Genomic DNA, 27,337 nt, shown 5'->3' with positions numbered 1-27,337 from the left:
TTCACTGCCAGCTCCCCAACCCCAGGTGATGAGGGGTACCTCCCGTTGAAGCAGTGCACTCTCTGGACCTCACTGACAGGTCTCTCTGTCACTGCTTTCTGTCTCAGCACGACCCCTAGGTTGCCCTGCTCTGGGCCTGATCCAGCAAGGAGGGGCTGGTGTTTGGGGGGGGGCACACTAAAACTTGGGCCTGCGGGTCACAGTCAAACTCAGGAGATGGTATAAAAGGAAGAGCGTGAAAGGCAGTTTTCAGAGACGCAGACTGTTGGATCTTGGTAATTCTGAATCTTTACACTGCAAACTCAAACTGCAATGCGCTGCTGGGCTGCTTTTCTGCTGGCGCTGGTGATAAGCTCAAGCCAAGCCATCACAAGGTAAGGGCATTTGTTAATTTATATCCAAATCATTTAGAGGTGTATCTGCATGCTGCTGGTTTTATAAAGTGAAATACTGCAAGACACTGGAGGAGTGTATTGAGCTCATTCCCAGGCTGTGATTGAAGTAAAATATAAATGAACTGATTAAGACCTTGAAGGATGTTTATTTAATGGTGTAATATAGGATATGAGAGGGGCAAAGACCAGGGGAGCCCTGAATTTCAAAAGAGCGAGATTGTGTACCCCTGGCCTAGATGATTAGAGCCGAGGGACTGGGAGGTAAGCAGCACAGTCAGCCGTACTCCACAAGACCAAATGGGATTCCAGAACAAATCAACCTTGAGTAGTTTTACAGATGTGCAGCATCAGCAGTGAATGTGACCAAAGCAAACGCACAATCTCAGAATATTTAATTTTTAACCCCAAAAGAGAATTTTTTTTCTTTCTTTTTTTGTTTTATCCTTTAAAAATGATTTAGGCTGGAGAAGACTGTTTGGGTGATGTGATGAGAGAACTGTTTTATATTTTACATTTTGAAGGGCATATAAAAAAAAAAAAAATCACACACATTGCACAGGGAAAAGTACTGTTGGCAGCTTACAGTCAGTCTGGACGATCCTAATCAGTATTGATACAGTATTATATTGACACCTGTTGGTATTACAATGCAAGCAAACTGAAATACAGCTAGGGCCAAAGGTTTTGCATCACCCTATAGAATTAACTAATCATAAAGTTGAATGAAGCCTGCTGAATAATGTTATGTTTACATATTGAATTACATACCTCTTTGTAGTTCCCCTATACTTAACAAAAAACCTGACAAATTAAAAAATGTGACCTCTCGAAATCTAACATGGACTATTGTACTACTATTATGGCTTCAGGTACACTTTTGCGATATCACTTTGTAGTGTATTTGATTACATGCTGTTAAATAAAAGAACTAAATTATATTATTAAAATTGTGCTAGTGTGGCTGTACATCTCATATCTAGACTACATTATATTTATAGTTAACAGAAGTATATGCCCTTTTATAATACCAGGGTTTACAGATACAGTATAGTGAAATAATGAACTACTTTGAGACCTGGATGGAATTGGGAATACAGCAAATACCTTCCGGATCTAAGCAATAGCTGTCTCACTGTCGTTTCGAGCAGCATGCTTAGCCAGGTCCTAACCCCCTGCCCAAGCCCCTCTCCCCCTCACTCTCCAGGATCGCTCTGAGGAAGATGCCCTCAGTGCGGGAGACCCTGCGCGTCATGGGAGTGACGCCAGCTGAGGTCTTTGCGGAACTGCGCTTGAAGGAAGCCGTGAATCCACACCCTAGCAACGGGACTACCCCGCTCACCAACTACTATGATGTAAGAGGATAAACCTGCTATTCTCGCTACTTTTGTAATAACTTTATTTTAAAAATCACAGAGGTTTGTAAATGTAGGTATTAAATCTGATCCCTCCCTCCGTCCCTCTCTTTTTCTCCCCTTTGCTCCAGACTCAGTATTTCGGAGAGATTAGTATCGGCTCCCCGCCCCAGATTTTCAACGTGGTATTTGATACCGGTTCCTCCAACCTGTGGGTGCCCTCTTACAGCTGCTCTCCCCTGTACACTGCCTGCTGTGAGTCCTCATACAGCACAGCTGCACACACCGCCCATACCGATACACATAAGAGAGACTGACACACACACACACACACACACACACACACACACACACACACACACACACACACACACACACACACACACACACACACACACACACACACACACACACACACACACACACACACACACACACACACACACACACGAGTCCCACAGACTGCTATCTATACTGAGTGCTCAACATAACACCGTGTAACGTCTGACACAATAGGTGTGCATTTCCATTCATTATGTGTTAGAAAGATACGCTCAAATACTGTGAAACACAGTACTGTGTTTTATTAGTTACGGCCATTTACCCCCAATTACCCCTAGAGAGCAGTATTGGGTGACATAAGGTATTTTACGAAATGCATATTCCATATACTATGCAAATCGGTCAGGATGTTGGATTTATTTGTAGATTTGAAAGATTTTAAGGATCTGCAATCTACCGTGTCACTAGTCCTGAGTAAATCAATAACTGGAATGTGTTTGCTTTCCCCAGTTTCACACAACAGATACGACTCCTCCAAGTCTAACACACACATAGCGAACGGGACGGCTTTCTCTATTCAGTACGGCTCTGGCAACGTCAGGGGCTTCCTCAGTCAAGACCTGGTGGTGGTAAGCGGAGAAACTTGAAAGGGTCCCAAAACGCATGGAATTTATTCTATCGCCTTTGTTGTACCCTGTATTGTCCTGCTGTGCCGATGCATTCATCTCCACAATCCAGACTGGTGATTTTATTCACGCTTCCCCAGCGTTTTTGCATTGTGGTCAAGACGCGCACTTGCGGTGCGCAGGGCAGCCGGTTCGTTCCCAGCCTCTACCTTGTCACAGTCTGCACACATTGAAGCAATACAGAGAGCACTGCGTTAAAATATTTCAGATGTCTTGCTCGTACTTTCTATTTGAAGGGTCTCAAATCAAAGGTCCATGCCAAGCTTTCATTTATATCGTCAATACTTTATTAATGATTAGTACATATGCAAGTTTTAATCTGTAGTGATAACATTTAAAAACGCATAAAACTTAACCTTTGTGGGGTTATACGTGAATTTACTGTGGAGTTCAATATTTTACTGTCAGGTCGTTCCTGACCTCTGCAGGCAACACCTGGCATCATCATCTTAACTATTCCTTGACAATACCCGTGTGCAAAGCGAAAAGCATACCAAGGGTACTTGGAAAAATTATAGACAGGGGATCCAGTCAGAATGAAGTATTAGCTGCTACCATCGACTCTGTCTAACAAGCCAGTGTCAGAGGAAAACTTTATTTTTTAGCAGCATTTAGGAAAGTTTTGAGGTTTTTAATGAATTAAATCAAGTTTGGTTTTCTTGACAATAAACCAACAGTAGTCTAGAACACTTTACAAATGCTATTTTCAGTTAACGCACTACACACACTATATACTGTATGCACACTTGTAGTCAAAGGTTGCATATCCCAGTGGAAATGTATAATTTCTAGAAACTTCTGGAGTTTTTGGAGTTTTGTTAAAAAAAAAAAAAGGCTGAAATAAATATTTGTACAGTATATCTATTTCTTGTAACTTGTTTTCCTCATCCATAAAAACAAAACTTTTGCTACAAAAGATTTTTCCTAAAGTTATTTGTTTTCGAGAAATTATAAATTTATATATATATATATATATGCATAAGGTACATTAATTATTGTGAAAAGGGTAATGTTTCTCACGACTCCCTGTCGCCCCCTTCAGGTGGGAGGTATCCCTGTCATCCAGGTGTTTGCCGAAGTTACGGTTCTACCAGCTCTGCCCTTCATCTTTGCCAAGTTTGATGGAGTTCTGGGGATGGGATACCCCAACTCGGCCATTGACGGGATCACCCCTGTTTTCGACCAGATCCTGTCTCAGCACAGCCTCAAAGAGGAGGTCTTTTCAGTGTATTATAGCAGGTATGTTTAACATTCCTCTATGATTACTTGTCAAGATAGCTTCCTACAAAACCACATTGTCTTTAGGGCATAACTCTTAGTGAGTACAAGTTATAACATTAAAAACAATATTAATTATAAGCGAACTGTGCTATTTTGACATTACAAATGCTGCAGTGAAATATAGAAATTATCTTAAAATAATGTATTAAATAATGTGTTCAAGCTAATAATTGAAACATGATTTTTTTAAAATTGTTAGATTGAATTTGATAGCATCCAAACCACTCTTGGGAACTGTGTGGGTTTCCCAGGGTCAATCCCATTCCGCAGTGAGTTGGCGGTTAAAACAGAGTCACCCCCTATAGAGTTTAAACCTCAAACACAAGCAATATGCATTCCAAAAAGAGGCTTGTAAAAAAAAAAAAAATGTTTTCACATGTGTGGCAGGGACCCCCACAAAAAGCCAGGTGGAGAGATTGTGCTGGGGGGCACGGACCCCAACTATTACACTGGAGAATTCAACTACCTCAGCACCAGCAAGAAAGGAAAGTGGGAGATCCAGATGAAAGGGTAGGAGACACTTTGATATAGGTACTATATCAACAGCAGCTTCCATAAATCACTCAGCGCTCTCACTGTCAAACTCTTCCTTTTTAACCTGCTGGTTTACCACGGTCTTTTCTGCAACCTTTCATATACACCCTTTTGTTACGAGTTTGGTAACTTAAGATGACACAAAACTAGTAACAAGCAACTTGGAAAGTTAGTATACGAAGTGTTGTTTGCAGCTAGTTTTGCAACGCAGACCGCCATTTTGATCTTTCACAAAATGCTGCAAAAGCACTTGATCTATTATCTCAAACAGGCCTTTTTCTCCCCCTTTCTCTCACATTGTTTCAGACACTATCTCTTTGGCCCCAGTCCCTCAGCCTCTTCCCTCTCCCCCCTCTCTCATACCTTCTCTCCCTCTCTCTCTCTCTCCCTCTGACACATCCTGTCCCCCTCTCTTGCAGGGTGTCAGTGGGCATGGAGTTGTTGTTCTGTAAAGGAGGCTGCACGGCTGTGATTGACACCGGCTCCTCCTACATTACAGGCCCCGCCTCCTCCGTGTCAATCCTAATGGAAACCATTGGAGCGAGTGAACTGGCAGAGGGAGAGGTCAGCGAAAAGGGCAATTCAAGCGACTCTTTCAAGTAGCTCTATGGGAACATTTTAGGAATTGCAAAACAGTCGTACAATTACCCGAGCGACCATGGAACAATACAGATTTAGATTTGAGAAGCAAATTAGCTGGTGTATAATCTGGTGCACCCTAAAATCATTGGAAATTGTAATAGAGTATATCAAAAGCCTTCAGTAATAAGCACATACATGCATGGTATAGTACATGTAAAGCTGCTTCATAGCGGCAGAATGACAGCCATTACTCATCAATCATAGTCAAGTTGTTTAACAATGCTTGTTATTTCTGGCATCATTGCTTTAATAACAGCACCTTATTAATTAAACCCTAAGCCTTTGCAGGTCCATGAATTATTATCAACAAAGTTCATCTTTGTAATAGAAGGAGGTGCCAGAATGCCAAAGGGCTTGTTTAATAAATGTAAATAATTAACACATCTTTCTGGTCATGGGTAAATTCCTTAAATAATAAAAAGAATACATCATCTCAGAATAAATATGAGCTCTGTTATTGTGGAGGTTAGGGTGTTTTTTAAATAACTCACTGGGAAAGTAGTTGAATAAATATATCATGGCCCCTTTCCTTTTTACAACAGCCCTCTATAGTAAGTGTACCTGTTAATTTGTCACTTTTGGAGGCTCTCTAATCCCTACAGTTGTACTGGGCTTTAGAAATCTTTTACCAGAATGTGGGTTTGCTGTGAAAGGGAGCTTTCATTTTGCGTGCTGGCCTCCTGGATCAACCGTTTGGTTTCACAGCTCAGCGCTTGATGAGACGGAGGTTTCTCCTTGCAGGGATCTGTTGAAGAGCTACGCATTCATTTCCATAAACTATGACGGATCTCTGTTCACATAAGGTCCCATTCCACCACTGTGCCAAACTTCAGTTCATAAACATGAAAACAATCTGTAACTGATGTGCATAAGTGTAGAGAGCGAAAAGTGTCTGTGAGCAGTAACATAGAAAAAAGAGGAGGCTCAGCCAATCAAAGCGCTGCACTCAGTGCTTCACACTCCCCAGGGAAGAACATAACTTTTGAATACGCTACGCTATGCATTACACTGGATATGCAAAGTAGTGGATTGTGTATTCTGAATACTAATGGACCCATTCATAAATTCATAGATTAAGTCATAAATTTGAAGGTGAAAGTTGTGGACAAGCAGGCATTTGTCAGTCCTGGCTCTGCCTTCTTTAGCGTTCCTGATAAGTTGTATAATTTGTTGTATCATTGTGTTATTGTGTCCAGGACTGCTTGCTTATCTTTCTGCCCTCTCCTGTTTACAGTACACGGTAGACTGTGGCAGAGTGAAGTCCCTGCCCAGTATCTTCTTCAGCTTCGGAGGCCATGACTATGAACTGACTGGAGAAGATTACATTCACTGGGTATGTTGATGCTACTGAACCTAGTTTCTCCTTCTTATAGTTCTCTCACTGTTCAGGTGCAGGGCAAATGACAGTGCTGGAGAGCTGAGAATGGACTGTTTTGACTAGTGCTCATTATTAAGGTGCTGGTAATGACAGTGCTGGAGAGCTGAGAATGGAGTCTTTAGACTAGGACTCACTATAAGCATGCTATAGAGCTGAGTAGCATTGAGGACAGTTTTAACAGTCTCTGCTCGTCTCTATGTGAAACTGACTGCCTCCCTGTCCCCTCCTTGCCAACAGCATTCCAAGTTTGGGGAGGACTTGTGTGTGGTGACTTTTTCAGGTCTGGACGTGCCCCCGCCCACTGGTCCCATCTGGGTCCTCGGTGCCAACTTCATCAGCCGCTACTATGTGGAGTTCGACCGGAGGAACAACCGAATCGGCTTTGCTCGGGCTGTCTGAGAGGAGAGGAACCTTCCCTCTGGAATTAAAATAAAACAACCCTCTCGCTGTCACAACCTCCTTCCTCTCTTAGAGTCTTCCTCTAATGTGCTCGGAGCAGACCATCTTAGTCCATGTTTTCCCCTTAGATTAAATTGGAATTGTGGCACTACTGTCATTATAGCGATGCTAAATAACCAAACAAAACAACTGTGCTGAAAACATCCCGTGGTATTAGGCTTGTTGTCATTATCTTGTTCTCTCACAGAAGCTGAGAGCTCACTGAATTGGGCTCTTAGTATACCTAGAATAGAATGCACTGCTAAGCTTTTTGATTTTGCAGAGTCTTTTGTAATACTTATGTTGACAATATTTAATATACCTGCTCAGTTAGAATATTACATTTCAGTGCTTTGCTATGAAAACTAACATGCTAACTTATTTAAGTATTAGTTAAAAAAAATGGTGATTCCCATATGTAATAAATTGTTCAATTAAATTACTTAAATGCTATGATAATGGTATGAAAACAATCAGAAAGCTGGCTTCTTTTGCCCCTCTCTATATCACGTCACCCATATATCACTTTCTCTTCTTTCTCCTGGTCTCTCTACAATCTTTATTCAATTCAAGCTGCCCCACCCTCCACCTTGTCACAGGCCCAGTTCTATCAATGACTATTAGAATTAGATACTTGTTTTTGACCATTATTGTACCATTTAATTTATTCAGAACGTAACGTTACTACTTCACCTGTAGGCTATGCTAAGCTTTCATCACTAAAAAAAAAAAAGTTCTTCCTACCTTCTGTTCTAAACTTTCATTTCTTGTTCTTCTCTCTGTGCTAAGTTTGAAGCAGTGTCTTGGGTTAATTTGATCGATTGTATATAACAGCAAATAAAATTTTGAAACAGCACTTACACCCAGATATTTTCAGCAAACTTGCACTTGCACAAAGCTCAATGGAGACTTGTTATCTACACAGTTTCAAGATGGTCTCTAATGCTGGGCTCAATCTGAAAGCTCAGGGGTGTTCGTTCTTTGGTCACTTCTCAACAAAACCACACTAGCACAATTTTAATTCCAAACTGGCTTACCTGCAAAAATGTAGATCTACAGCTATGGCCAAAAGTTTTGCATCACCTAGAATTTTAGGCTTGAAACTATAAAAACTATATAAACATAATTTAGAGCTTTTATTAACATCATGTAATCAAAGAAACTACAAAATTATATCGCAAAATTCTACCAAAAGCCATAATAGTAGCATAGTATTTCATGTTAGATTTCAAAATGTCAATTTTTGTCATTTTTTTCGTTAAATACTATGGACAACTACAATGCAATTCAATATTTTAACGTAACATTATCTAGCTGGTTTCATTCAGCTTTAAGATGCAAAATGTGTTAATTCTATTGTGGCCGTCATTTCGTGAAGTACGTTTTTATAAGCAAATACAGGGGTTCTGACTGTAGCAACATATTGAAAAGCCTTTTGGAGCAAATTCAGAACAATTATTATTGTTGTCATTATATTGAACATCACTCAGACTTTAATCCACTCCAGTTTCACGAACCCTGTGACAGGCTTTAGAAAATGCAAGAATGTAAGTTGCAAAGCTGAGAAGCAGACAAAAGTGAACCGTTCTGGCACTCAGTCAAATCTTTGCCACTGTCCATTTGCATTGCTGTAGATCCGACTGTCTGTGATTGGATTCTGATGTGCAGTTGGGGTGGGGTGTGTTATCATTAAGGTATGTGTTAGTGTTATTTGAACTGAATCTTGGACTGTTGCATTTTTGGACAGAAGGAGGCTGCAGATGGGTTTGCACAGCAGTAAAACCCTGTCCCACCCATAAAGGATGCCTGAATCATATCCCCATGGGAATCTTGTGCTTGTGCATGTGCATGTGCGTTTGCTGGATCATAGGGAAGGATTGCAAGATCATGTGGAATAGAATGGAATTTTAAGAGTAATTTATCAAGTGATGGAGTTCCACATTTTACCTCTAGATGGAGCTGCTCTCTACACAAGAACAGGATTTTGGCTCAGCAAACTGTGATTTTTATTAAGTCATAAGCTGTAGTTTTCCTGTTGGTACTGGGCTTATCTGTGTGTGATAAATCTGGAGGCTTAGGAACAAACAATGGATACTAACATATTGGATTTATTAAAATATTAACGATATTCATTAAACAGGTCTAGAGTTGTTAAATAAATAGTTTTCATTTAATTTTTTTCAGTTTTATTCATGTTTTGCAACCCCAAATTTTAAATGTCCAACGATTCGGACTGTGGTGGAATTATTATATCAATTACAAAGGCATCCCATCTTATATTAGGTCTAATTATCTGCCATTAATCAGATCTCTACTATATGATGGTACATCATGCCAGCATGCAAACCCATAGAAATATGAAGTGTATGAGAAAAGTAGAAATGTAGTTATTTTACCAGTGAGCCAGACAACCTACAGTTTTAATAATAACAAGAACAAAATCCAAATGATTAGATGCCAGTCCAGTGCTTGTAGCTGAAAGAACTGAGGCACATGTGAGCACAATGAAACACAGAGGCATCTACACATTCGTGTAGCTTTAGCTATGGAAGTCATTTTCTGAATCACAGAATGTAACATATTCCTTTGGAAATGAGGCCCTGGTGTTTATAAAAAGCCGAACCGCCAAGAGTTTACTTCACTCTCAAAGTGTTTCCAAAATATTTGGAATTTTTCTTCCGAGGGAGCATCTCCAGCTGGTGTCAATCCAATTGCTGATTTCACTTAGTCTGTTTTTATGAGTCCATTAAAGTTTAATATGAAACTCTACTGTCTTTGTCCAGTATGAGGTGTATGTTGCTTGTCTAGCATTAAATAATTTCATATCTTATTTTGGAATATATTCTGCATTCACATCCATCCTGAATGATGGGCAAATTACACTGTTCCAAAATATGCTTAACTATGTGGAGTTTGGCATTTTAATCATTAGGAGTGTGATATCATTTCAATGACTTCTGCTTGCTTCCCCCTGTAAGAGAGTGAAAAACAAAACTATAAAAAAAATCTAAATCCTAACTTTGATTATTATTATTATTATTATTATTATTATTATTATTATTATTAGTATTAGTATAACATTCATAAACGTACATCAGGTGTTTAACGAGATCAACATTGTGTTCAATTCGACGTTAGGGTCGCTACATGAGTCGTCGTCATCATCATTCATCATCATGTCAATATAGTAGTAGTATTTTGTAAGCATTGTAAGTATTTGCTATGGAGTCATCACAAAGCAGCTACAGTTGTAAGCAGCGAGGTTGCAATTCCTGAGTCAAGACAGAACAGGCAGTGACATCACTAGCAACAGCAGGCACAGCAGCAGCGAGGCTGCAATTCCCGAGTCAGAGACACAGGCAGTGACATCACTAATCAGCAGCAGACACAGCATGTGAGCAGCGAGGCTGCAATTCCCGAGTGACATCACTAATCAACAGCAGGCACAGCAGGAGCAGCGAGGCTGCAATTCCTGAGTCAGAGACAGAACAGGCAGTGACATCACTAATCAGCAGCATGTGAGCAGCGAGGCTGTGAGCAGCGAGGCTGCAATTCCCGAGTCAGAGACAGAACAGGCAGTGACATCACTAGTCAGCAGCAGACACAGCATGTGAGCAGCGAGGCTGCAATTCCCGAGTCAGAGACAACAGGCAGTGACATCACTAGGCAGCAGGCACAGCATGTGAGCAGCGAGGCTGCAATTCCCGAGTCAGAGACAACAGGCAGTGACATCACTAATCAGCAGCAGACACAGCATGTGAGCAGCGAGGCTGCAATTCCCGAGTCAGAGACGGAACAGGCAGTGACATCACTAATCAACAGCAGGCACAGCATGTGAGCAGCGAGGCTGCAATTCCCGAGGCAGTGACAGAGACAGCATGTGAACAGGCAGTGACATCACTAATCAACAGCAGGCACAGCATGTGAGCAGCGAGGCTGCAATTCCCGAGACAGAGACAGAACAGGCAGTGACATCACTAATCAACAGCAGGCACAGCATGTGAGCAGCGAGGCTGCAATTCCCGAGTCAGAGACAGAACAGGCAGTGACATCACTAATCAACAGCAGGCACAGCATGTGAGCAGCGAGGCTGCAATTCCCGAGTCAGAGACAGGCAGTGACATCACTAGTCAGCAGCAGGCACAGCATGTGAGCAGCGAGGCTGCAATTCCCGAGTCAGAGACAGAACAGGCAGTGACATCACTAGTCAGCAGCAGACACAGCATGTGAGCAGCGAGGCTGCAATTCCCGAGTCAGAGACAGAACAGGCAGTGACATCACTAGTCAGCAGCAGACACAGCATGTGAGCAGCGAGGCTGCAATTCCCGAGTCAGAGACGGAACAGGCAGTGACATCACTAATCAGCAGCAGACACAGCAGCAGCGAGGCTGCAATTCCCGAGCAGAGACGAGGCAGTGACATCACTAATCAGCAGCAGACACAGCATGAGCAGCGAGGCAGAGAGAGAGACGGAACAGGCAGTGACATCACTAATCAGCAGCAGACACAGCATGTGAGCAGCGAGGCTGCAATTCCCGAGTCAGAGACGGAACAGGCAGTGACATCACTAATCAGCAGCAGACACAGCATGTGAGCAGCGAGGCTGCAATTCCCGAGTCAGAGACGGAACAGGCAGTGACATCACTAGTCAGCAGCAGGCACAGCGTGTGAGCAGCGAGGCTGCAATTCCCGAGTCAGAGACAGAACAGGCAGTGACATCACTAGTCAGCAGCAGACACAGCATGTGAGCAGCGAGGCTGCAATTCCCGAGTCAGAGACGGAACAGGCAGTGACATCACTAATCAGCAGCAGATCCAGCGTGTGAGCAGCGAGGCTGCAATTCCCGAGTCAGAGACGGAGTGGCACCAGTGCGGTTCTCATCAGCAACAACACACAACATAATATAACTAAAAACACCACAAGCCTAAATAAATCACTATAGTTGGCTGTAAAATAAGAAAGAAACATACATGTGGTGACTTTCATCTGATTTCACTAGACAAACTGCTTACATTTTATAACATCTACTCCATGAGAAAAGCTTTTACACCATTTGCATTTGAAACTTTGTGAGCATACAGTGCATATTTCCCCCTTTTTTATTATTATCTATTACACATGTTACCCTAATGTTTTGCCTTCTCCACCTGCACCAGATTGCATTCCTACAAGAAAAAAATAATATATGCTTAGGCAATGACATGTCTGTAGGTCTACAAAACAATGCAGACCACCTACTGTTCCCTTACAGTGTGAAGCATGTACCTCCAGATTGTTACACCCAGTCACAAATGTATTGCTAAGATTTGGATGTGTTAGGAATGATCATTATTTGTGCTCTGAATTTTGCTGCAGTGTTGCATAGTCTTGTGCAATCTAACTGTTAGTCTGCTTGATGATTCTCACAGCAGCACTTGTACAGTGCACTAACAACAGTATTAACAATGTGATTCTTATTTAGGAAAAATATAAAACATACAGCTCTGTCTTAAAGTAAAACATTCCAACAAGAAGGAGAAAGACACTTTGTGGAAATACTTGTAGAAATGAGACAAATGCATTACGTACTATATGTGTTACTAGAAGTTCAGTATGCAAATAAAATGTGTCTGATGATTCTTGGTTAAGAAAATCTATCTTTCGGTATCTTTCGATTTAAGACAACACCGCTAATCCTGAAGTAACCGTTGAATGTCGTCAGCAATGGCAGGTGCTTTTGTTCTAGCCACTATTTCCTGTCTTAATTTCCCGTAAAAGCACAGAAAGAGAGAAATAGAAACAGAATGAAGAAACAAAACTTAGATCTTGCATACGTGGAGGGTGTAAAACACGGCATGGATTTGGACAAGGATGCCAACACAGACCTTACCCTTAAAAAGCTATTATAAATGCTGAATCAAATCTAAAATGAGCTCTGTGTTCTCTTCAAGCCTTGCATTGTGTCCTGCAGTAAAGTCCATGATTCCTCAGTTACTGCACTGCATATAAACTGCTATTACTACTCTGTCAACTCCTGCATCTGATTGAATCAACATTTAGCATCAAGACCATGCCAAATTCTTGGGGTGGGGCTGTAAGGAAAGATACGTCAGGCTAGCTTGCATCAAATGTCTTCTAGAATCAGGAGCCCTGGGCGACGCAGGCATCAACAACTCATTAAAACAGAGGCGACCTCGGACCAGAAAATTGAGTCTGCTCCATCTCAGTGTTCACACATGGGAGATAGCACATGCAACGAGACAACTGATTTCCTTTTTAATAATGCAAATCCCACTGTAACATGGTTGTCCAATATGAGCTGGCATACAGAATCCCAACACATCAGTACATGAAATAGAGTTCCTGGAGCAGGAACATTTAGATGTCTTGCCATGGCTCATCAGATTAACAAGGTTCCTCTCTGTTCAAATGTTTGTGGAAAGGGCCGCAAGCATGTATGCAGCACCATGTAAACCGGATTGGAAGGGATTGTCAGTTTATTATATATAAACTAGAGAGGCTAAAACGATTTTTGCCACTGAGACTTTTTTTTTTCTCAAGAGAAAACTAAACGAGTGTTATGATACTGCATGCAAAACGATCGGTCGTGTAACACAGGACGATTCATAATTCGTGCAGCATTGTCAGAGCATCGTGAAAACTGGAGGGTACGTGGAGGATGATATGCAAGGAAAAAAAGTCTGTGACAGTGGCACTCTGTGACACGCAGTTTGGCCACCCAAGGGTTTTTCATGTATAATGAGGCCGGATGACTACAGTGACTCATTATACACAGTCTGGGCTGTGAATTACGAATCATGCTATAAAATGTGGCTTTACCATCTGTCATGTACTTTCACTGAGTCATATGTGCTCCAGCACAACAAAGCTCCAGCTCTGGCTAAACATTGTGTTAGCATGCAGTTCAACCATCACCAAAACCTGGCGGGAAGCACCTCCAAAAGAGTAAAGGTGAATCAATATATATATATTTTTAAACCTACGTTATATCCTATTTTATTAACCACTCCAACATAAAACACATAATAGTAGTTACCTAACAAACAACACATTTTAATGGAGTATTACACAAAAAGCCCATAATGATTTCATATTCAAGAAGCGTGTAATGTAGATGGTGATATGTATCCCATGGGAAGCGTCATCTTTATAAGTACGAACCGCAGTGACAAACAAAAATCTACATTTACAAAAAAAAGTTGAGGGTGAAATGAGTTTTGGGCAGAACTGTACAACACTAAACAGCTTTTGTTTTTTGCCACCCGCATGGCGTTACTGTACCAACATACTGTACATGTGTGTCCAATATTCCCAAGAAATGGAAACTTCACTTGTACCTACTGAGATATGCCAATATCTTCAAGGCACATGACATTGGAAAAACAGTGGGACACGCAACAAGGTCGGTTGCTGCTGATGCTATAATGATGCCATATTTGGAAACTAAAGGCAATCACACAAAGGCACCACAGAATCTCTTACAGATGGATGAAGCAAGTCTATACGTGAAACTCTCAGACAATCTTATATATCTTCAATACAGATATAATCACATTAAATATTGCAACTAATGCCCAGGCTCTTCAGGGCTCTAAAAAAATAACAATCTTTTACCAGAGAGTTCAACAATACACACTGTCTTCACAATAAATGAAACCATCTCAAATAATAAACTAAAAGGGAGTTGAGCGAAGGAAGTGGTGTGATTGAGTTCTGAGAATGTTATGATTGTCAAAGTTCAAGAAAGAATCCAGTTTCAGCAGGGACCATGGGATACTGTACCGTGTGTTATAAAATGACACGAATAGAAGCAGCAGTCTCATTGGCTAACAAGTGTTCCAACATGTGCAAATATATGTGACCAGCACAGTGTGCTACTGCTTTGTTAAGTTGCATCAGAAGTTTGGTTTGGTCTTGCAGCTCACCTGCTGGAAAGCCTGCAGAAGGGATACACTGCATACCATTTTGCACTTGTAATATGAAGCATAGATTCAATTATCCAATGTTTAGATATCCTTATTATTGATTTGCATTTGTTCATTGAAGCGGGTTTTGTTAAAGCACTGCTCTCTATACAAACAGCTGTAATTACTGTTCATTTAAAAAAAAATGTTAAGTTTCAAATAAAGTGCCAAAATTAGATGCTTGAGAACACATTTTTTCCACTTTGTTTTGCCAAGAATTTGTGGTGAACGTGCAGCACCAGTATGTGCAGTTAATCTTAAAGGGTTATGCTGCTGGAGGGGGTAGAATATGTATGTCATTGTTAATGAAAGCTCTGGAGAGCTCAGACTGGAGTGTTTACACTACACTCATTATAAAAGTGCTGAGTAAAGCCAACACTGGAGAGATGAGAAATGTTTAGACAGAGGATGGCAGTGCTGTAAACCTGAGAATGAACCCTTCAGACTTTAGACTGGAAAGTTCTTCTTCACTGTACAGCTTAAGACTGATTGCTCATGTGCTTTTCATGTTGTTCGCTGTGGTGTTGTGAGCCTCTAGCCAGGTCCTTACTGTAAATGACAACTTTCTCAATTGATTCAACTGGATAAATAAACAATTTAATTGATTGTTTGATTGGCTAGTGCTCATTACTTCAGAACAGGGTAAGACTGTTAGAGAGTTGAGCGTGTTAAAAACAAACTGTGAAACCAGCTATACAGCAAGAGTGACAATGTTTAAAATACAGGGAGACGTCCAAATGGAAAAGGTTTGAATAGTTAATCATAAAATGAAAAATATTAACGGATGTGGAAGGCCTCGCAAACATGCTCCAAAATGACTAGCAGTATTGCCTTGCTGATCACGTTGTGTATTTTTGAAGAGTGTTGGTACGTATTCTATCTTCTGCGCCCCAATAATCATCCTTCATATGCATTCTGAAGGGGCTTTCTTTCAAAGAGCTCTGTCTGTGTTTGGTACCGCTGGAGGTGATGAAGATGAAGTGTCTGATGGTATAACGTGGGTCATGATGACAATTCGGGATAATTTTCATTTTGGTTCCCTAGAACTAATGACCTAATGTACTGCCCTTGATTTACAGAAGCTCCCACATATGCTTCATGTTCTCATCTCCATGTGGATTGGGGTTTTGGGAGCTGCTTGCCAACCTTTGCCCTGCCGTGTTTTAACATAATCTTTCGGTTTGAACAATACCAGTGGTGGGTCGACTAGTCTAATGAACAGGAGCGGCGACGCTGTTGTTCTTAAGAGCGTTCGTTTTTTGGTCTTTTCTGTATGGAGTGTCATTTTTTTAAAATGTTCTTAGTCATAGATGTCGCATCTTAGCATATGTAGTTACAGTACATAGAACAGGAGAGCGCTTTGTATTGTGTGTTTTATATATAGAGAGTTCTTTTTTTTTGCAACAAAAACACCTTTTTTTCTTCTTCTCCATATAGCTTATCATTTGCAAACTTTAGAATTCTTGCCTGCCAGACAAAAAACCCTGCTTGCAGTACAGTCTTCATCACAATAGGCAAATGCAAAGGCTGCCTACATTACATCGGGTTGACTTTCATCACACATGACATCAACACACTGCGCTCCCAATCTAAATACCAAGGCCTGATTTGATTGTCATCTGCAATTTGTAATTTGAGATTTTGAAAACCAACATAAAGAAACCAGGAATGTGTGTTGGATCCAAAAAGCAATGCAATTGACGCACGGCAGTTGCTTATTCACAAGGGTGGGCTGTAACATCTCACCACAGGGCCAACAGAGAGTGACACAAACCCAGGGGTTCTGATCAGAGTGTGCTATATTACTCTGGGGCTGGACGGGAGTTTCCAGACCTCAGACCCAGTCCTTCCCAGGATTGAGAAAGAGTAGGCATCTCCTAACAGCCTGTGAATAATTCTGTGAGTCCATGTACTCCTTCATAATCGCTTTTACAGATATCCTAAGCATTCACAGATTACCACGATATAAAAGGCAAAAGCAGTTCCAACCCCAGGTTTGCCTGATAAGTAAATGCCTCCCTATCTAATATACGTAAAGACCATGCATCGAGTTTTGTCTGAGACAGTATTGGCACCTTCTCCTCTTTTTTGTACTGTAAGCTTGTTAGATACACACAATGTCAGTGTTAATTAAGGAAGAGTAATGGACTGGTTCACCCACAACTCACTGGGGATAAAAAAAAGTAAACTCAACATGCTGGCAAGCATTGTATAAATATAGGATAGATAGAAGTATACACATGATAGCATTCTTGTTGGTGGGGTCTGTCTGATTCATCATTTAATTGTCTGGGTCTATTTAAAAATATAATCAGAAGTTAAATACTGGGAATTGCCTGTAGTGGTAACTCTATTTTTCTGCACAATGATTTTCTTTTTTATAGCTTTGCACTTTAAATGCGTAACATTAACTGAGTTAAAATGAAGAAAAAGGTGTTACTAGGTCACAATTACAAAATTGTTCTCAGGGTTCATGGATCGTCTTGACATGAATGCATCAGACTAGTTCAATTTATTGACTGACAGCTTGACAGCAAAAAGAAAACGTAGACATTTGACCAAGCCACAAATCCAGTCCAGTGTCTTATTTCACTGTTTGTGTCAATTTTCTTAAAAAGTGACTGCTGAGATCTTTTGTGAACACGTTATTCTTAATAGTGTTGCTTTTCTGACAGGTTTCCCTTCCTGGGAAATAGCTTCAGCATCGGAAGAGGATGACAGTAGATCAGGCATGCATACAGCATGATGGAGAGCACGGTGTGTATTTATTGCTTTGGGACGGATTGATGAAGGGCTGTGCTGGCTGTAGTCTTTCCCCACAGATGAACTATTCTTATCCTACTCAGAAATGAAAACGGGTTTCTTAAATTCGCCTTTTGTCTGTTTAAATTTCATCATCCATGCTGGAGATACTGCTGATTACCAATGCTACCCTGCCCATCTACTGTTTATTGCATGATTTCCTTCTCAGGAGCTGATCATCGGTTTATGGAAAATAATTAAGCTTTGGAACACATGCGATAAATAGCACTGACTGTACCTAGAAGGGTTTCAGTACAGGATGAGGTATAAACAGAACCTGTGTAGCGGCTACCCACACATTTCTTTGTGACAGTGAAACATTACATTGCTATTGTTGGTACAACCTTTTTGATCTGGTTGTGAGCTATCGTGCAAAAAAAATAAATAAATAAAATAAAACAAAATAATGATCCTTCCTATACCACAGTCTTTGTGACAGAGGGTTTGTGGTTTGAGATTTACTCTCCTGATATCCCCATCAAACGCTTTCTGTGGTTTAACTCCCTCTCAGCTTTCACAGGCTTGAGCTATCGTTTGTTCAGAGGAAAAAAAACCCAGAGTATAAAACTAGATTAAGGAGTTTCCAAAAGCCGTGTTATTTGGCTATGGACTAAATAGTTGTGTTTTGGAAAAACTTACCATCACTTAAAGATAGGGTTGTTTTCTGAGAACTCCCAAATCATGCAGTAATGATGGCAGATCAGTCAGATATGTTATAAGTGAAATTCCTAGCCTTTTAGAGCTTTGAACCCATATATTACTATTTATAAATCTGATCCATATTAGAGCCTGTCATTATTGCTTTCATGGGCCCATATTTTGCACAATGGGAAAATTGTAAATGTCCTACATTTTCTATACAGAGGGAAATTTGCCTGTGACATGTCCCTAGTAGAAAATATAGACCCATTAATGTGATGCACAAACACCTAAATACAATTCTGCATATACAATTCCTTCCTACACTGGCAGCACTTTGAGTTAATAATAATTGGGTTAGGTATCTTGATAGCTAGAGTTACACTCAAAGAACATGCAACAGCACTCTTGAAACAAGCAGTTGCACTGTGGCACACACTATGATTTAATAGATACCATGAACAGACAAGCATCCTCACACTCTAGCTTTAGGGTTTTAGATCTTGTAAATTATATTATTAACAGCCAGATCAGCTGCTTAGCAAGAAGTATATAGGTACGGATAGCAAAGCCAGCAGACACGCTATAGGGATGGAATTGGGGTTTCCAGCTTGAAGTCTGGCGATGAACAACAATAACATGGCTTCATATGGGATGATCTTTGCCTTTCACCCCTCCGTATAATCCAAGGGGTGGTCCTTAAATACACTGGAAAATGTGAAGATTAGAATCGCATTTTGTTTCCCATGATCAGGTGGGCTTGAGTGGCGTGTGTGGTGACATCACGGACCAGGAAGGTAGCAACCCAAAACCGATGAATCCAGATTGTTGTTTACATGCCTTGGCTGGGTCAGAAAGTCATTTCAATTGGAAATGGTTGTCCTGCAAACACTTCTGTTGAAAGCAAGCAGAAGAAAACAGAAAGAAAACAAGGCCTAACAAAAGTATTGCTTTACCTTGCCAGATTGAAACAAGAAGGGAAAACACGTTGAATTCCACTTCAGAAATATGTAACAAATCTGTGGTAATAATTGTCAAGTTAAACAAGCATTGCAAGGTGGAAGTTCAAAGAGGAAGAAAAGCCTAAACAGCTACTGATTGTTGGATTTCTGATCTGGGTTTCTGTTAATAACTAATTGTTTTCCATGAAGTCATTAAGTTGTATCTCTCTTTTTACAAAACTTCAGAAGTGAGGAAGATCATATTTCAACCCAACTGTGTTATTACACAATAAATCATAAGAACAAACACTGATTGAGTTATGTAATATCACATGGATAAAAAAGCCAGCTGCAATTCATTTGAGGCATTTATTTATGATTATGTTATTATGTATAGTTACAATGTACTTACCGTGTATATCTTTTTGGCGGGATTAGGGTAAGGTTTAAGGTTTATCATGCCAAAAAAATATGTATTAAGTACATTGTAACTATGCATAATAACATTGTATTTATGTGTAAGTACTACTAAGTAACTACTATGTAAATACACAGTGATTAGAGACACTTCATGTAAAGTATTTCCTGAATAAATGCACGCTGATATCTCCAGTTTTCACTGGATACCAAACCTCTATTATAGATCATTGAAGACCCTGTCTGTAATCTTCTTTATAAATCACCTGCATGTAATAATTACTATTACAGCACAGCTCGGCTTTGTGATTTTGTTCAAAGGCAACGAGTGACCTGCCAATATTTCTTGTTGCTGATATGGATGCGGGAGAGGATCCATTAGCAACAAGAAACCCAGGCTTCCTGCAGGGCATTCTAGAACCACTGGAAGAGATCCGGGAGTTGCATAAGTTCACAACGAAACAAAATAACAGAAATATATATATATATATATATATATATATATATATATATATATATATATATATATATATATATATTATATGTTTGTATATACTTGACATATTGACAGCAAGAAATGGAAAAAGCATTTTCAAAATAAAGGCATTTAGGTCTGCACAGAACAGAAAGGGTACCAAAATGGTATTAAATCAAAGCATTGACTTTGCGGTCCATTTATTCAGCGCTTGTCAGGCACGTCAGGTCCAATTTATTTTCACATGCGCTGTTTATTTTACATGCGCTATTTAACACAGTAAAACAGGTTTAAAAGCACTGCATATCAAAAGGATACTCAGTACTGCATCTCCAGCCAAGCCCCAACTGTTTTTTTTCACATATCGCTTTATCACCAAACTCCTCAATGCGATCCAAGTCATTATTTTATTACTATAACATCTCAAAAAGCTCTGCAAATGTCTGTGATATTCTTTGAGCGCTGGATACGGAAGCAGCTATCTTCTTTGCTTATGTCTGTGTTATCTCTGTGGTGCAGGGGCTATGTATATTGCTCAGATCTGCCCCTTCTATTCGGCTTCTAGATAGAACAAGCAAATAACTCAAGTGCTGCCTTCTTTTAATGAATCCCCATTTAAAGAAAGTAAACTAAGGCAGAATGCACCAGACAGTTTGTTGCCTAAAAGATCATAAATCACTTGCAGCTGAAAATTATCCTAATATTCTGCAGGAAAAATATGTTTTTGTAAATCTTGGCAGCTGTTTATTTGCCAAATGATTGATCCTACTGCCAAGGCAAGAATCTAAAACATGCCTCTCAGTATACATATGGAAAGAAAGGATAAAACAAGAGGGATTACAGAGAATTGGCTGCCACTGATGGCTTGACTTTACAGAATTTGTAGGAGTTAACAGAAGCGAAATGGCAATGAAGCAGGATTAGAGTGTCTCCAAAACAAGTCTTACCTTGCATGCAATGTTCACGATGCTTACCCCACATTCTTGGAACTATGCTGTGCAGCCAGGGTGTGCTTGGGTTTTAGGAGTCTGTTTTTATTGCACCCTTCATTTCCAGATTAATTGCTTTGAATTGTGGGAGTCGCATATTGACTCATAAGTGATCGCCAAAGAAAGAACGCTGAACTTGTAAAGAACTTCATTTGCTCCACTGCAGTGTGTTGCACAGAACCCATAGAAATGTAAACATTGCTGCTTGATAATAAAGAAACCAGTTTTCCTGGAAAGTAACATGTGAAACAAACATAATTAAAACCATTTCATTTACCCAGAAACCTAATGTATGGAACATGAACAATGCTGTTTATAAAAAGCCAATATAGTCCCTAAAGTTTAAAGTTTGAAAGCAAGGTTACCATAATATTCACAGGGCCCTGTTCATGTGGAAAATGCTGTATCTTGTCCAGTGTTGAAGGTTTTTGCAATGTGGGCCACCATAGCACTGTTGCTTGTCACAGTATATTGCTCATCTCTGTGGATTTCATAGTCATGACCCTCTTGCGACCAGAGTTGTTCTTTCTTGTGGTGGTGTTCTGTTTTGACGGTGGTTAATGCAGCCCCTGCTTTGAGGGAGAAGACAGTTGAACTTGCATCCACTGTCATGCTCCTTCTGCGTTCCCATGATTGTTGCCGAATAGTTGCATCCTCACACAAATCTTATACAAGTCTAATGGGTCATGTGACAGTCAGTATAATACTGCGTCCCATACATATGCTTTGTACATTAGCTTCTGCACATACTATATATGTAACTAATAAAGTACAGTATGCTGCTCCCTGAATCAAACATACACTCCATTTCAGATGTCCACCCCTGCGCAGGTTTTGCACAAATTACATAAACTATTAAGGTTATAAAACTTGCAATATATGAGCGCGTCACACAGAGCAGCCCTTAAAATAATCGCACTGTTGACCAGCCTATAACTTCTGATTGTTTGGCAGAGCTCATCCTTTGAGAGCTGTCTAAAGAAATAGTTATTATCTTAGTGCGTATTAGGACAAGGGGGAGTTGAGTTTCAAAGTTTATTAATAATGAAGGAAGGAAGGAAATAGATAAATGCCTGTCTTCCCGGAGAGAATAAAACTAAATAATCTTAGGCAGAAAATAAAGCCCCTTCTGTTCCCTGCAGCTGCGGAAGATTGTTTGATATTTAAGCAACGCTGTGTGCAAGTAACCTGACGGTCCAACTATCACTGCATTCCAGTAACCCTCTCGCCTCACCACAAAACATGATCACTAGAGACCGTGTGCAGAACATTCTTGTTACTAATCAGTAGCCACTGAGCTCCAGGTACACGGCAGGTTCCCCTTATTTTGCAGTTGTTTGGGGTTTTTTTTGCAATTGGATGAACCTATAACGCTCAATAATTAAGTTGTAATGGCTGAATATTTCCACAGCACAAGCATCAAATATTTTCATGTTGGTAAGAGATCTTGATTTCCTGTACTGTGAGATCAGTTTGCACAGGACTGCATTTGAAGAAGACCCAGAAATTTATGCTGGGAGAATGCAGTTGTATTTACTTTTAATTTGCAAACTCCTATATTGTCATGGGTCTAAATGTGGAAAAATGTAGCTTTTCTTCGCAATCTGCCTAGGCTTCTGTGTGGTCCAGTGGTTAAAGAAAAGGGTTTGTAACCAGGAGGTCCCGGGTTCAAATCCTGCCTCATCACTGACTCACTGTGTGACCCTGAGCAAGTCACTTAACCTCCCTGTGCTCTTTCAGGTGAGACATTATTGTATACTGATGCATAGTTCACACACCCTAGTCTCATATCTTGTAAAGCACCTGCTAAATAAACAAATAATGATATCGAGTAAACATAGATTAATGTGACAGTTTATCGACAGTATTCATGCAGGTTAAACAGTAACGTGCAGGCGATGTTTAATGTAAAATACATGAATGTTTTCTGTAAATGGACTGAATGTTAAATAATAGCGTTGATTTGTGTTAAATCATTCCAGGTGTAACAATTTATTGAATAACGGATCCTGTCAGCAGGAGGGCATTTCGTTGATTTGGGATCTTGTCATTTTGTGCACAACCTGTTTGTAATTTGTGTGAAGTATTTTTCCAGCGGCAAAATAAATATTAATGCCTGTGAACACGAGCAAGTTGCTGTTTCCTGCATTCCAAGAATCCTCGTGTTCCAGAGAGAATAATAGTGGGTGTGGGTAAGCTGGGACCATCACCCTGTTAAACCAACGCCTCGTTTCAGCATTTCTTATAACCCGGAATACCAGTAAACATACTGTGGAAAAGAGTGGATGCCATTTCTGTCTTCAGTCGACTCTATGGGGATAAACACGGCTTGATCTGGATGCCATGCATGTGATTTAAAAACATTCAACTGTGTGATAAAGCATCTTATCTTTCCTGGCCATATTTATTTGGACAGATTAATGATATCGAAAGGAGAAAGGCATGTTAATCATAAGGAACCCTTGAGAGGCTGACTAATAGGAGCAAAGAGGATGTAACTCTATGAATAGGGATTGTTGGGCAAGCAGATCATACAGATGGGTATTATTAATGAAGAGAGGGACCGGATACTGGAACGAGAGCTACAAGGAAAACACTCACATGATGGAGATGAAAGGCCAAAGGGCAACCAGCTACAATGATGTAACTATCCTTACAAAACTCATTGCGTTTCATAGAGATGTGATAAAACTCAAATGTTATAAAACAGAGAAAGAAAAACGTGTGCAGTGAGTTGTAGTAGACCCAGCTTGAATGGGTTGTATAACGATCGCATGTCAAATACAGTTGATTCATCATTACAGACCTTGTTTCAAACAGCAGTTAAAATGGATTGTTTCACCGTCACTATTGATTATTAACACTTTCAAATAATGACTGCATATTCATAATGAATTCCATCTCAATATCACAGGAATAACACCTAAAAATCTTATGCACCTCCTCTGAGTTCTGAAGCAATTCATTGTGAATTCAGCCCTGTTAATTCATTGTGATAAAAAAAAAAAAAACATTTCAGTTCCCTTTCCACTTCGTTCCTAGTTAATCCACTGTTTATTCTTCACTAATTCATACCCTATTACTCTTCCACCAGCGGGGGTTGTGAGTATTGTTAATTCATGCATGAATGCAGGCCTTAAACATGTGAGCATGATCATTTGTTATGGAATGCATACAGGTAATTAAACATACATGAAATATATTTAGTAAAATACAACAACAGCTGATCATCTATCAAATATAAGAAGCCAGAAAATAAATGAACCGATAGTGAATTAACTTTGTAACTTTAACTTTGTAAATTCAAATAACTATGTTAAAAAGCATAAAAACCCCACTGTGAACCTGTCCCTTCTGAACAAAACTAACAGAATAAATGGAACTACAACAAAAACAAAGCATCTTCTGGGACAGCGCTGGCCGTCCACCACAGAGCCCATCACTGCACTCAACGATGCCAGCCAGACATTATGAAACCAGAGAGTTTACAAACCAGTGCCAACCCTGGTGATTTCCAGTAACTTCCACGTCTCCTGGGCTGCTGACTGTTCTACAGGTAACTGTTTTCCTTCCCTCCTTGTTCTATAACTTGTTTTTATTTATTTTAATCAGCAGCATCTTTAGCGGATTCAGTCCGTTCACTGCTGGGCAGCCTGGAGTGCATCAGATTCCTGAATCTAAATGAAACCCCATTTAGGTAAACCGACATGAAAAACAAATTCAAATGGTCTCATTTCTAATCATGTCCTACGCATGTTAATAGTAAAATTAATATTATTAGATGGTATGCAACTTTTTATAAGGCACCCCTCTAAACTAAAGTGTAACTCACAATGTATAAAATATTCTGGAAAAAAGCTCACATTGAGAGGATTCCAGTCCGGGACATTGTATCAGTCCAAGCATTCCAGGCCTTGCTGGCTTCATCACATGCACAGATCACTGCAGCTGTACCTTGTGCTTCACAAGAGAAGCTTTGAGAAAATGTTTTCATTCAAAGTGTTAATAGTTTGAATTGATTTAATGGCATGCAGGGGTGTATTTAACATTGTTCTGCAGTCCGCAGTTAGCACCGATCTTGGACTAGTCACTGATCCAGTAAGATGTTTATAAAAGCATTATAGACCTAGTTTTTTTCCTTATCCCAGTACCAATGAAGGAATTTTACGAATTCTCATCATGCTAGCCTGTTATTTCTTAAATAAAGTGGGTAAAACTTTACATTAAATGCCTCTAATTACCATGTAGTTAAATAATATGTACATAGTAAATGCATGTGTGCTTACACATAATTACAAAGTTATTAAGCATAGTTACAATGTACTTAAGGTGTGCGTTTTTGTCTATGATATAATCCTAAGCCTAACCCTGACCCTATCCTAACCCAAACTCTAACCTAACTTAAACCTAACCCTAACCCTAACCCTTTTCTAATAAAATTGTGTACTTTATCATGCAAAAAGATGTAGACGTTAAGTACATTGTAACTATGCACACTACCACTGTAATTATGTGTAAGTTCACATGTATTTACTATGTAACTGCTATGTAAATACACAGTAATTAGGGACACAGTGTTTCTGAATTGTGTTTGTGCTCAGTCTCACCTGTGCACTAGGTTTCCTCTCCCCTACCCAATTTCCCCCAGGTCTTTGTAGGAACACCAGCGCCCCACAGGAAACCCTCTACAAGGCAATTACATTTCTTCGCACAACATCAGATTCTGCTAACTTACTCTGCGTTGGGAAGTACATGATTACTTTGGGGAGCAGGCTGTTGTCCTAGACTGAAACATCTTCTTGCCAGCTATGTGCAGTACAGTATGCACTGAGTGTACAGATGGTTCACGTCTCCTGATATTATCTGAAAAGAGCAGGTGGCTCCATGTAACGTGTCCTCATGACTATTTGGGCTAAGGTGGCAACAGAATTTGAAATCACTCTTCAAACACAAAGTGTTATATCAAGCCAGTCAAGCTGGTTAAAAAAGATTTACAATAACGCAGCAAGCCACAAACACAAGCCAACAAAATAAAGGTCCTCAGTGGCACATTTAGTAAAACGTCATTGCTAAGGGTGCAGGGTGAGTTAGTTCGACTATTATTTTGTTGCACTAGCTGGGCTATTATTTCTCAGTCAAAAAGTTAAATCATAATCAAAAACAGCCCACTTCAAACTGTTAATAGCAAAAAATATGCTTTTGATTGAAATATGTCTAGTGGATCACTCTAAAAACAAAATGCAGACTACCTTAGCATAATGCAGAATTGTTTAAATAACAATAATGTATCAATTTAATAGTTAGGTGATATTTTTACTAAAAATAATAGCAGACAGCAGCAATGAGGAATGTGTAATAAAGTTTGTGGTTATCATTGAGTGATTGGTCAAAGTTAAACAAACACATTTTTAAAAACTGAAACTTCTCTTAACTGGGTTTTACTGTCCCGGAATTAGGTGGAACGCTCCCTAAATCTGTATGTGCCACCTTTTAGACTGTCCGTGAGTGTGAAGCAGAGTTGCTGGTAGTGCATTGCTGGGTATTCACTATTTATCTCATTCTTGGTATGTAAAGCACAGTTCCTGGTTGTGCATTGCCAGGAATGCACTGTTTACCCATGCTTGGTATTGTTTCAGGTGTCTGTTCGGAGGCAAAGTACAGTTATGAGAAATAATGAAGCCCTGTTTCTCTCATTCTCTTTGCTCTGTCACCCTCTGTGGCTCGCTCCAACAAATACAGCTGAAGAGTGATTTTATTCAATCCAATTTGCTATTCCTGTTTTTATGTTGCTACCTTTTCACTTTAGATTTGAGGAGAAGTCTTCAGCTGCATCTTGATGTGACAGATGGTGGCTAATTTGTACATTCAGAGGCATTCATGTAGGTATGAAATCTTAAAGAACTGGCGACACACAATCATTTACACTAACCAGAGATCAGTTTTATCATTACATTCTGTCAGATTGACTCGGATCAAAAGCTAAACAGCTTTAATTATGCAGTGGACAAACATAGACGTGAGCAGTTGATCTAAGCACCATACAGGCCCTTATTCGAAAAACACAAATAATGTGCCAACAGATTTACGTAGAAGAACCTCCCACCTTCTTTTTTTTTTTTTGG

At 39.9% G+C, this 27,337-nt stretch overlaps 1 protein-coding gene across 1 annotated transcript; it reads left to right on the top strand.

Moving 5' to 3' along the window:
- The first annotated feature begins 270 nt into the window (after positions 1-270).
- LOC121299963 (renin-like) lies at positions 271-7,995 on the top strand. Its single transcript, XM_041228256.1, has 9 exons — positions 271-374; positions 1,600-1,747; positions 1,879-2,002; positions 2,540-2,658; positions 3,758-3,954; positions 4,384-4,506; positions 4,950-5,094; positions 6,407-6,505; positions 6,788-7,995. Exons 1-9 carry the CDS (start codon positions 313-315, stop codon positions 6,947-6,949), a joined length of 1,179 nt encoding a protein of 392 aa, XP_041084190.1. The 5' UTR covers positions 271-312; the 3' UTR covers positions 6,950-7,995.
- Positions 7,996-27,337: the final 19,342 nt, after the last annotated feature.

The sequence above is a fragment of the Polyodon spathula genome, chromosome 25 (genome assembly GCF_017654505.1).
Source record: "Polyodon spathula isolate WHYD16114869_AA chromosome 25, ASM1765450v1, whole genome shotgun sequence".
Lineage (NCBI taxonomy): Eukaryota > Metazoa > Chordata > Actinopteri > Acipenseriformes > Polyodontidae > Polyodon > Polyodon spathula.
The sequence above is the reverse complement of the archived record's forward strand: the minus strand, read 5'-3'. Positions and strand labels throughout refer to the sequence as shown.

Coding starts and splice junctions, on each gene's coding strand:
- LOC121299963 (XM_041228256.1), top strand. CDS start 313: ATGCGCTGCTGGGCTGCTTTTCTGCTGGCGCTGGTGATAAGCTCAAGC. Junction 2,003..2,539: donor TCCCCTGTACACTGCCTGCT/GTGAGTCCTCAT, acceptor TGCTTTCCCCAG/TTTCACACAACAGATACGAC. Junction 6,506..6,787: donor GAGAAGATTACATTCACTGG/GTATGTTGATGC, acceptor CCTTGCCAACAG/CATTCCAAGTTTGGGGAGGA.